General features: G+C 41.6%; 1 protein-coding gene across 3 annotated transcripts in view; it reads right to left on the bottom strand.

The window, feature by feature from the left end:
* Positions 1 to 1,306: 1,306 nt before the first annotated feature.
* The window catches only part of MDFIC2 (MyoD family inhibitor domain containing 2), a 48,592-nt gene continuing 37,529 nt past the window's right edge, over positions 1,307 to 12,369 (bottom strand). For all 3 annotated transcript variants that reach the window (XM_064455711.1, XM_064455714.1, XM_064455712.1), the window contains 2 exons: positions 6,105 to 6,326; positions 1,307 to 1,584 (listed from right to left, as the gene is read on the bottom strand). In XM_064455711.1, coding sequence (XP_064311781.1) covers positions 1,325 to 1,584; positions 6,105 to 6,326 — 482 coding nt within the window. In that variant the 3' untranslated portion in view covers positions 1,307 to 1,324. The remainder of the gene's footprint in view (positions 1,585 to 6,104; positions 6,327 to 12,369) is intronic.

Raw genomic sequence — 12,369 nt, 5'->3', positions numbered from 1 at the left:
TCTGTTAAATATGCATGTGTCAGGACCACAGGTTTGAAACTCAGATTGTTAAACAAGTGGCTTCAATGATTTCAGCAATGCTGAGTATCCCAGCATCTCGTCCAGGTTTCTTGTGTGGGATTTCCCAGGCACTTCTGCACTGAGATCAGTAGGGGTTTTGGGAGAATTTTTAGTGCCTGTACAAAGCAAACACTGTCTTTGGTGTTAGTCTGTAAATACCTAATGTGAGCAAGCAACTCTGTATTTTCCTCTGTGCTTAATTCGTGCGTTCCTCACCCTCAGGCAGCTGAATTTACATGCTTTTGTTGTCATATGTGTAATGTGCAATATGTATTTCCTTTTTATTAATCAGACCTGCCATCAGAAAAGAGATAGAGGGAGTTTGAAAGCACAGCCAGGATAGATACTGTCATTTTGTAATCTTTTGTGCACAGGTGGAGATGCCTGTTTCCACTAGAATAGGTGGCAATATTCTGCTGCTTGCAGAAATCTTACAAATGAAAATCAGGCAAAGGAGTTACTGGCTATCCACGGGGTAATTGTCCTCTGGAAGTGTGCAGTCAATTCCCATTTAGGCTAATTACACTTAAGGAGCCCTTTCCTATAACTAATGAACAATAGGCATAACCTGTTATTACATAACCATAGGCACGCACATTAATACACTGTCGAATTGCACTACCCTGTTAAAATTCTTCCTCTACAAAATTCACTGGAGATTTTTAGAGACATTTGCTGTAATTACCGCTAGCATGGTTTCTAATTCATTTAATTTTCTTTTCTACCTAAACTAAGCATATGAGTGTGTTTTAAGAGATTGAATAAATAAATTTTTAATTATAAAATGATGCTATATCATACATTATTAATAATAACCAACAATGTGTAATATATGTTTAGGTATGAATCCATTAGGAAGATAAACTAATACATATCAGTCCTAAAATAATGTTCTAATTTGTCTTCTGTTTATGAATGGGGAAATCCGTGTTTAAAGCAATTAGAGGTTTATAAAAGCCTTGAATTGACAGAGGGTAAAGCATCGAGCACACTTGGCACTTAGGAATTCTGTTTTCGTCTATGGCAAAGGAGAAGCCCCTTTTTTTCCCTTTATTGGTTTCAGCGGTTTGTGAAATCATACAACCGGAATGGTACAGCTATCCAGACCTCCAAGGTGGGAGCAGCGCGATGCACATAGTCCTGGTTGGCAAACACTCTGGTTATTCTTGTTATCTTAAAAAAAACAAAACAAAACAACAACTCCTTTGTACTCTGTCAGGTCACTTTCAGGCAGTTTTGAGCAATTTTGTCACTTATTTTCCTATTAACGATAACAGACTTCGGAAATCTCCATGGCAAGTTCCAGGCATTCACCAGTCTCGTGGCAGGACTCAAAAAGGCTGCAATCAATGTCACAGTCACAGTTGCAGTCGTTGTTGGCGTGGTCTTCGTTGGAGGTCTGGTAGTATCTATTGGATGGACAACAGGTATCTGTCAGCCAGTGTTCACAGGTATCAGGCAGCATTATAAGAAAGTCCCAAAACTGGCAGAACAAGCAGGCCAGGATAAGTGTTGCGCATTCATCTGAGAAAAAGGAAAAGCAGCGAGACATAAGAAAAAGGGCGTGCTTGATTACCCAGGTTCAGGCTAGTGTGACTACACAGAAATGAGATGTAAGACAGCACACAGAGTAGGCTAAAAGTACATTGATGATAACGACTTCCATAAAGTCAAATGAAATTATTTATTTTCTATGTTTGTTCTGGAAAAAAAACAGCGGATGAAAATAATTTGAATGAAAATGTTCTGCGGCAGTGAAGTTCAGAGGAACAAGTACTCTGAACCAACTTTATGGTTGGACTCGATCTCAAAGGTCTTGTTCTACCTAAATGATTCTATGATTCTATGCTCTTAAAGTGTTTGGGCTATAACTTTCACCACAGGGGTGAGCCTGATGCAGCAGGGATGCTCTGCTGGGGGGTTTGCAGCCTCGCAGGAGCTTGGAAGTGCTGCTGCTTTGTGATGCCACACGTGCTACCTGACCGACGCACCCAACGCTGGAGTGCATGTTCTTTTTCACAAGAATTCATGATTAAAGGTAAAAATCATCAGGCTACTCCTGCTATTTCTAGGGAGGCAAGCAAACAAAAACACCCAAACAAACCCCCCCCAAAAAACTTTCAGGGGCATATTTGCCTGCGTACAAAGAGTTCAGACCTGAATCCTTTCTGGGCTGTAAGTCTGTTATGGACTGAATCAATCCTTGCTGGAAGTCAGTGCACAAACACCCAAAGCTTCTGTGGAGAGTGGATCAGACCCTCAGACTCTCCAGGTCTAGTTCTTGCTTTTCTACGCGGTCAGTCTGGGCGCATGGGATAGTGCACCCCTGGCTCACGAATTTGCGATGGGGCCTGGATAAGGACTGACATGAGGTTATGAACAAGACCAAATCCACACACAGGGGGGAAACGAAGAGTACAGATTCATCATCTGCTTATAGTTTGATTCCTGTAAGTAGTCTGTTTAAGTGAACTGTTCAATGACAGCTAGATTGCCTAACCAAAGACAGGGAGGAAAAGCAAGTCTGGAGAACAGCACTCACAGAGGGCAGCGTGCTGATCGGTTCTCAGCCCAGGGTCCTTCCACCTCCCCACTGAAACAGGTTTCTCACCTTTTCATTCACAGACTTGTTAATTTTTGAAAGGAAACCAAAGTTTGGAAAAATGTATTAGCTAGGATGTGCGTCTGGAGCCAGCGAATATTCCTGAAAGCTTGGTCACCGAGACAAAAACTTTGTGTTATATTTGTTCCCCTCAAAAATCAACTAATTTTCTCCCCACCATTCAAAGTACAGCATCTGGGGAGGCTGCCTCCCAGCGCGGCAGGGCTCGGAGCAGGTGTGAGATTCTGACTGTGTGAATCCAGTTGGAGCGCAAAGACCCAGACCTTTCAAATTTTTTTTTTCCCTCCTTGTTTTTGGAAGGAAAAATGCCTTCAACAATATGAATGCCTTTTCATTGGTTCTTGCAGGAAAGCATATGGTTATAACCACATTTCTTGCCCTAGGATGACTAACTGTGAACTCATTCAACTGCATTGGTTCTGTTGTGGCATTTTCTATCTCACGTAACATAAAGTTCACTGCCAGGAAGTTTCCAGAATTATGCTCTTTTTTTTTTTTTTCCTTTTTAAGAAAGCTTTCTTGATGAAAAACAAAATTAAAAAAAAATCATTCTAGCTTCTTTATAAAAAAAAGCAGTTAAAGCAAGAATAAATAGCATGTGATTGAACCTTCTAAATAGCATATCATCACCAATGTTATCAATTTTAATACCTATTTAAATATGTCAAGATCTATTTAAGTTCAGACAAGCACAACTAACTTCTAAGTCAGTTCTGTAGAATGAGAATGACTAGATTTTGGTGATACTTAGTAAATTCATGCTTATATTTTTTTCTAATTAAATGAACTGAAATAATTATAAAATTGAAACATTTTATAAGGTGACACCGCTGCATTTAATTGTATGAAATTTACAGTGTAGAAAATGTAATCATTTTATTCAGTAGTCCATGGTGTAATTAAGACTATTCTTTTTAGAGATCTTATGTTTATGAATTTTCCTTCCTATACATAGATGTGAGAGATTAAATTCAAAATTATATACCAATTAAGGATCTTTCGATATTTTTTTCTCTCCAAAGATCTGTTTTCTAATAACAGTTTTTTTCCTGAGTGTGTTAACCATAATGGTGCTTATGTAATCTTGAGAGAATAGATATGATCCTTAGGGCTTCATCCAGGAAAGAGAGCACACAAAAAGCACAAGATTTTAATAATAAAGTAATGTTTCAGCACAGAGTCTGTGATGTGCAGTAAAAATGCTTTTAAATTCCCATCAGAGCACACACCATGAACTGTGATAATGGATGTAACACATTTCAAAAAATCTGCATGTGTGAGGCTTTTTTGTCCTGTTTTAAGTGGGGTAATGTATATAAATAATAGATATTAGCAATTAAACATCCATTCCTATGCATTCATTTATATATTTGAAAATAAATTAGCCACAAACTGCATGAAATAAGATGCAATCTCCTGTTTTCTCTTCTGTTTTCCCTGCTGTTTGGGAAACAGCATTACTGCATTTATCTCAGTGAGAGCAACGACCTCAGCTCTCATTCTCTACAGTAGTAGATTAATTACCACAGAAGAAGAACTTCTAATAATTTTGCTAGCCTGCCTCATCTCTAAATTTTCCTGCTCTTGTTTGGTGGCTGTCAGCTCACCCTCTGCTCACGCAGATGATGCTCTGAACAAACCTGGTCCAAAGCTTGCTGGGGCCACAATGGTCAGCCCCGGTGAGAGCCGTGAGCTTCGGATCTGCTCCTCTCTGAGCACAGGGAACAAAATAATCACCAATTTTCTCAGCTGTCTCTCTGCCTTCAGAGGTTCTCCGTGCACCAGCAAACAGGATTTGGCCTCGTGTGTATGGAATAAGCAGTAACTTGTCAGAGTAGAGTGAGCAGAGTATGCAGCGACAAACACAAATCTGGCTTCCTTTGGTTTTCTTGGCTTCCAGCCAGCCCTTAACATTATTAATTGAGCACAGCTTGGGTTTTTTGTTAATTTCCTTCACTTTTAGCTTTTTTAAGGAGTATGAAATCTGTTGTTTGCATCACATGGTACACACCTGTGTGCCAGTAATTGTTGAAGGGCCTGATCAGATAGTCAGTAAGCTCAGAAAATAGTGAGTGTCTGGACTAGAGGATGAGTCCCCTAAATTAAATAAATATTTCAGGTCCTTCATCAAAATTAAATGCATTCTAATAGATGTATCAGGGACAACCCTTGTTACAGGATCAGGGGTACAAAGGAGATGGTAATGGATCCTGGAGAGCATTGTAGTTTGTTGTGTCGATCTGTATTTAGAAGTGCTTAATTCAGGGATTGTTAATATGATGCACACGATAGATCCTAACTCCGTTGGATATAACACACTAATCCATTGTTGCAAAAGGCACACAGAAGAAACTTCGAAAGTGCTTCACAGAAGCATTTTTTTCATATGTATCGGAATAACCAGGAATAGCTGGTTCTCAGCATAATTCCTCTATAATCAGGGGTGTTATACTATTTAGATTAGCAGGAGTCATGCCCCGTGGTCTGTAATGAGTGTTCACAACCCGTTCTATTCCTTAACTCTTGGCTATACTATTGCCTCAGAAGCTCTTACAAAAAATAACGCAGGTATTCAGTTTTTAACTTGTGCTTTTACACAATAAAAAGGATCAGCTCCTTTTCTGAACAGGTAAGACAGCTCTGATTAATAGTCCCAGTCCTGTTGTTTTAGCAACGTTCATTTGCGAAAATGCACTGAGCTATTGGGTTTCTGCTGCAATTTTGATTTGTAACTACCTTTCACAGTGCTTTGTTTTTCCATATGTTTTTCAAGACTCAGAGCATGCTGAACTAACCGAATTCCTGCCCACGTGTATCCACCTGGCTCAGTCATCTGAGAGAGTTTTCTGCAGAAACAGGGCAGTGTATGAAAAGAGCTCCTCATCCTGACCCACACGAGTTTTGCAGTGTAGGCAGTAGAGGGAGGGTTTGGTGGTGGGTCAGGGGAGCGGCAGGGTTGGATGTAATGGTCCATACAAGAACTACACATACAAGGCCACAGATGTAATGCGCAGACGACCAAACACAGCACCTATTCAGCAGCTGCTGCAGTACCAATGGCAAAAGCAACAGCCTCTGTTACTGGGGAGAAGTGGGTCCATGTGAAATACTCTGTTTATCTGATACTGACACTAGTACCTCTGTGTAAACACTCATTACAGAAGTACAAATGCTCTGTTGCACAATAGCCTCTAAGCTCCTTTTCTATGACATTAATATAATTGACAACTTAAGACCGTCTTCTACAGATTCTCATCTATCACAAAAACGTCTGCAGGGCAACCCAACGCTGCTTTCAGCTATGTTCCTGAACCTCCTGTTCAGCATGTAAGCATTTATTTCAAGTTGGATAGCCACAGTGATCTTGCAATGGGCATTAGTTAGAAATCAGCCTAAATATGAACTGTTTTATGAAACATACCGTCACTGTCTCTCTGATGTACTGATGCGTCATCTTCAATGTAAGTGAATTCTCTGCATTTCTCCAGGGAAGAAATGGATGATGTGCTCGCATCTGACAAATTCTTCTCATTTTTGGTACTCTTTGATGAAGCATCTGTGATGCTGAATTCTGCGACAGAACTCATAACAATACCTTTCATAGGCTTTTCATCTGTATGTTTTTCATTTGTAAGCTGGTTATCTGGTGGGATTAGGGAAAAAAAAAAAAGAAAAAGACTCGTTTGTGGTACTAGGGCAAAGATCTGAAAGAATAACATATGCAGAACTTCCAAGCCTACAGTTGTTTACTTCCAAGGTCTAACCCTACTTACCTAAAGATTTCAATCTCTTTATGCAAGTAAAGTTTATTCATAGTATAAGTGTTTGTGAACTTGCATTCTAAGGTTTTCACTTAAACCCAGTGAATTTAGAGGCTAAGTAATAATTCACTTCCACTGGGTGGGATCAGGTTAAGAGAGAGAACAGAACTCAGTCAACATCTATTTCAAGTGTGATATCCTAACTTTAATTTGTGATATAAAAGAAGGCAAGACAATTACCTTGTTATTTTTCAACAGCAGCCCTGTTTCCCTAAATTTACAGCCAGCAATGTGTGTGTAGGTGGTACCTAGATGCAGATGTGCCAGCTCGCCATGGCTCATTATCTTGTAGCAAAGAAAGCCAGATGGTCTCTGTTTAACATCCAGAGTCATTATTTCATAACTTCATCCACACTTGTGTTGCTAGCCTGGAAGTCAACTAGAAGATGGGATACTTCACATGCTGTCAACATGCCAGAAAGGCAGCTCAAAAACCAGAGGGAGAGCTTAATTTTAAACCCCAACTAGGGCAAAGGTTAAGAAGAGTTCTGAGCTCAATTTATTCTTGAAGAACTTCTCAGGCACAGATAAACATGGGTTGATATATAGTTTCACTTACTCTCCGAAGTGATCAAGAGGCCAAGAAGCTCCGTCATTCTCCCTATGGCTGGGATGATAAAACCTCATCAATTCTTATCTACAGTTGATTAACTCCTGCACCTCACATCAAGCACAGCCTCAATTTTTATCTTACTTAAATCTTGTGATATGCTTTCTCTTGAGCTATATACAGATAATCAATCTTTACAAACACCTCAGTTTTGCAAACATTCCTTTCTGAGAGGAACGGTAAGTGCTCTAAAGCAGCTAGTCTGCATCCTGCTGCAAGAAGCCAGAAAACAAACCCTGCATATCTCTTATTTTTCAGGTACCTTTGACCCCTGACATATATTCAAGAAAAGCCAAGAGAAGGTTGATAGGTAGTGAAACCTTGATGAGACTGCAGTTGCATCCCATAACATCCTTGCAGCCAAAAGGGGGAAACATGGATGGGATGGGTGGATTGCAAGGTAGGTGAAAAACCACTGGGACCATTGGCCTCAAAGTGGGAGGAAGCAAGGATTTGAGGTCCAACTGGTATCTAGAGCAAGTCCAGTGAAAGCCACTGAAATGGTGAGGGGTCTGGAGCTCCTGATGTATGAGGAGAGGTTGAGAGGGTTAGGTTTGGTTGGCGTAGAGAAGAGAAGGCAAAGAAGGGTGCTAGATGCCATTTTCCACTTAATAATCAGGGTAATGGAGAAGCCAGACCCCAACTCCTCCCAGCAGTGCACAGAGGTGAAAAGAAAAGAGGCCACTCACTGACGCAGGCTGCAGCAAGGGCAACTGGGATTGCATACAGGAAAAATTCTTCATCATGGGAGGCGTAAAGCACTGAGGAAACCCCAGTGAGGCTGGGGAGGTGTGGAGAGCTCAGCTGGGCATGGACCCCAGCAACCTGCTTTTATTGCAGAGTTAGCCCTGACCTGAGGTGGAGGCCAGATGAGGTGACTTCTAGAAGTCCCTTCCAAGCTTAATTTTTCTATGATTTCTATGATTCTATTTACTTACAGAATGAGTGAGCAATTTATTTAAGTTTTTACTCATAGTCGTAATTCATGCCATTTTAGATCATCTTCATGTGGGGAAATATATAAAAGCAGAAAAGGTGGGTTGAGGTTAGCCCAGTAAGACCCTGGGGGAGGATAAGAGAAATACTGAGCTACTATTTTCATTTTAACTTTAAATAACTGTTTTAAAAATGTGTGTTGGCAGATGTTTTGGCTTGATTCTGAACTTGTAATAATGACAAAGTCTGCTATGAAGGAAATGTGGATTTTCCCTGTCACAGAGAGTTTACAGGTTGGCCTTAGGCAGGGAGCAACTGGTGGGATAGAAAGAAGTGGAGAGAAGGAGGCAGTAAGACAGCAGTGACACAGAAAGGAGTCTCAGAAACCTATAGCTGTCAGGTTTTGTGAGTGGTATGACAAAGGAAAGCCACAGGCAGGACTTAGGAAGGGCAGGAGAGGTTTTGGCTCCTCCAGGTGTGAAGCAGCAGTGCAAAGCACAGCGGTGCTCGCCTGCAGGTTGTACACTGGTTGTAGGAAACCAGCATCCTGGGCAAAGCACGTCTGATTTTGCCCATCTGTGATAGTTTGTTGATGGTTTTCCCCCACAAAGTAAGTAAGTACGGCTTTTTTTCCCCTCTTTGACTTCTTGACCAGCCTCTTGAGTCCAAAATGTGAAAATTCATGCATTTTGGATGTACTCGTATGTACAGTAACCACTGTTTTCCAGTGTTTATAAATCAATGACATACCACAGTTTTTCCTGCACTTTCATTCAATAACATACTGTCCCCAGGAAAAGTTGTGCTAATTGAAGTAGCAGAGCTCTGGAGGAAGCAATGTCCCGCTTCTGCATTGGATTTATTGGATAATAATTGATTTTTGAGTCCAAAAGACACATGCCCCAACTATTATTCAGGTGCCAATCTTACAAATGGATCTTGTTTGTCCAGGCTGAGAGCTACACACAGGCTGAGCAGTTGAATACACACAGATCAGATTGAAAGGCCTAGGCAAGAATGATGAATTCTATCATTCTCCACTTTCAAAATTGGCCCAAAAGTCTAAACCGGCTATATTTTAAATAGCAATATGTCTGTTGAGTTCCCCATTTCTGCAACAATACAAAGGCCCACAGAATGCATTTAAGCTTTCAACAAACGAGACTGAAAAAAAATCAGACGGAAGTAATCAGTAAATGCCAGACTAACATTTACTATATCCACCGACTTCTACTATTCATGTTTCGAGTCAATTTTTGTTCTTGAAGTGCTGTTGAAGAGAAATCAAAACCAGAAATAGAAAAGCATAGACATAACCTGAATTTTTCAATACAACACCATCAAACAAAAGGGTAACAAAAGCTGTCATTCAAGGACTCTTCTGTTTGTTAAAGCGTCCTACATCTTTGAAAATACAGTACATTTTAGTGTCAGACTCTTAGTTTGAAAAGCTCCCTTTAAGTAATGTTATACTTGTCTTGTACAGCTAGATCAAGTCTTCATGCAATCACTGTAACAAGCAACTTGCTATGACAAGCGAGATCCTTGCTTCCAGAAAACAGTGTGATAGAGGCTAAAGCAGTGTACAATTATAGGTCTCCATTTCATTTTTACGCAATTACCTTCAGTTCAGCTGTAGGTCCATCTACATTATGTCTTTTATCAATTTAATGTTTGCACAAAGTGTCTAAAGAAATAAAGATTATGCCAGACCAGCATAAAAAAAAAAAAAGTGGTTAGTGCTTTTTCTTCTCTTATAGTTTGTTGCTGCATTGAACAGCACTAGTTTCAATAAATAAGTGGAGGTATAGGTTCACAAATAAGTGGTGCCAAATAGGCTTTAAAAATATATTATGTACAATTGATATTATTTATGATTGCTGTTAAATGAGGATGTAAAAAAATTTTAAATTACAATTAGAAATGGACAGAGGGTCAAATTTTCTTACTGTCTTTTAAAAGCCCATGTTCCGTTTCAGATATCCACAAACGTCTGTGTTTTTAACCTGTAGAAATCATCCACCAAAGCAGATTAAAAGGGAAAATTAACTGTATCATAATGAAGAAAGCTCAGGCTATTCTGTGTTAGGCAGAGGCAACTAGAGGTAAAACCCTGCAAAGTGGTTGTTTTTTTAAATAGTATCCTGAAGCAGCAACTTTATTCCTTAATTGGGGAAGCTGGGGTTTGCCTTGACGGTTGCAGTAGAAGACTGGGATCATTCACCAATGTTTGTGTTAAAGACACAGAGATAATCTCAATACCCAAATGAAATTTCTATTTTTTTTTTTAAGTTCAGTGATCCAGGCAGCTGACTACAGTGCCTAAATTAATGAAAGCACAAAGTAAATCACTGCCTTTCCACTGATGCCAGCCCCAGATCCCTCTGCTTAATAGCAAGGAGCAGTGCTACCAAGACTGGCTTTTAGAGTAGTCCCCCAGGCCCCTGTTTCTCTTCATTGGCTCAGGCGCAAACCAGGGTCTTGCAGCCTGAGACAACAGAATCATAGAACCATGGAGTGGTTTGGGTTGGAAGGGAATGTAAAGATCATCTAGTTCCAACCCCCTGCCATGGGCAGGGACACCTGCCACTAGAACAGGTTACTCAAAGCCCCACCCAACCTGCTCCTGAACACTTCCAGGATGGGGCATCCACAACTTCTCTGGGCAACCTGTGCCTGTGCCTCACCACACTCATGGTGAACAGTTGCTTCCTTATATCTAATCTAAATCTACGCTCTTTCAGTTTAAAGCTGTTACCCCTTCTCCTATCACTACATGCCCTTGTAAAAAGTCCTTCTGCAGCTTTCTTGTAGGCCCCCTTCAGGTACTGGAAGGCTGCTATAAGGTCACCCCGGAGCCTTCTCTTCTCCAGGCTGAACAACCCCAACTCTCTCAGCCTGTCTTCAGAGATCCTCCAGCCCTCGGATCATCTTCATGGCCCTCTTCTGGACTTGCTCCAATAGGTCCATGTCCTTCTTATGTTGGGGGCCCCAGAGCTGAACACAGTACTCCAAGTGGTGTCTCAGGGGAGTGGAGTAGAGGGGGAGAATCACCTGCCTTGACCTGCTGGTCCCGCTGCTTTTGATGCAGCCCAGGATATGGTTGGCTGTCTGGGCTGCGAGTGTGCATTGTCAGGCCATGTTGAGCTTCTCATCAGCCAACACTTCCAAGTCCTTCACCTCAGGGCTACTCTCAATCCATTCTCTACCCAGCCTGTATTTGTGCTTGGGACTGCCCAGACCCATGTGAAGGACCTTGCACTTGGCCTTGTTGAACTTCTTGAGGTTTGCATGGGCTCCCCTCTCAAGCCTGCCAAGGCCCCTCTGGATGGCATCCCTTCCCTCCAGTGTGTTGAGCGCACCACACAGCTTGGTGTCCTTGGAAAACTTGCTGAGGGTGTGCTCAATCCCACTGACCTTGTCAGCAACAAAGATGTTAAACAGTGCCTGTCCCAATACTGGCCAGGAAGAATGCCAGTTGTCGCTGGACTCCACTTGGACATTGAGATGTTGACCACAACTCTTTGACTGCAACCATCCATCCAGTTCCTTATCCACTGAATGGTCCATCTGTCAAATCCATGTCTCTCCAATTTAGAGACAAGGGTGTCATGTGGGACAATGCCAAATGCTTTGCAAAAGTCCAGGTGGATGATGTCAGTCACTCTTCCCTTATCCACCAATGCTTCAGCCCCTTTGTAGGTGGCCACCAAATCTGTCAGGCACAATTTGTCCTTAATGAAGCCATGTTGGTTGTTACCAATGACCTCCTTATTTTCTGTGTGCCTTAGCATAGTTTCTAGGAGGATCTGCGCCTTGGTCCTGCCAGGGACGGAGGTGAGACTGACTGGCCTGAACTAAGTTCCCCAGCTCTTCCTTTTTTCCCCGTTTTAAAAATTAGAATTACGTTTCCCCTTTTCTGGTCAGTAGGAACTTCACCAGACTGCCACAACTTCTCAAATATGATGGATAGTGGTTTAATAACTTCTTCTGTTAGTTCCCTTAGGACCTGTGGGTACATCCCATTGGGTCCCATGGACTTGACTTCAGGCTCCTTAGATGGTCTCGAACCTCATCTTCTACAGTGGGTGGTTCATCATTCTCCCAGTCCCTGCCTTTGCCTTCTGCAACTTGGCCGGTGTGGCTTAAGCACTTACTGGTGAAGACTGAGGCAAAAAAGTCATGGAGTACCTCAGCCTTGCCCATATCCCAAGGAACCAGGCCTCCCATTTCCTTCCGGAGAGGGCCGAAGTTTTCCTTAGTCTTCCTTTTATCACTGACATACTTACAGAAGGTTTCTTGTTTCCCTTGATGTCCCT

Source organism: Phalacrocorax carbo, chromosome 6 (assembly GCF_963921805.1).
Source record: "Phalacrocorax carbo chromosome 6, bPhaCar2.1, whole genome shotgun sequence".
Classification (NCBI taxonomy): domain Eukaryota; kingdom Metazoa; phylum Chordata; class Aves; order Suliformes; family Phalacrocoracidae; genus Phalacrocorax; species Phalacrocorax carbo.
The sequence above is the reverse complement of the archived record's forward strand: the minus strand, read 5'-3'. Positions and strand labels throughout refer to the sequence as shown.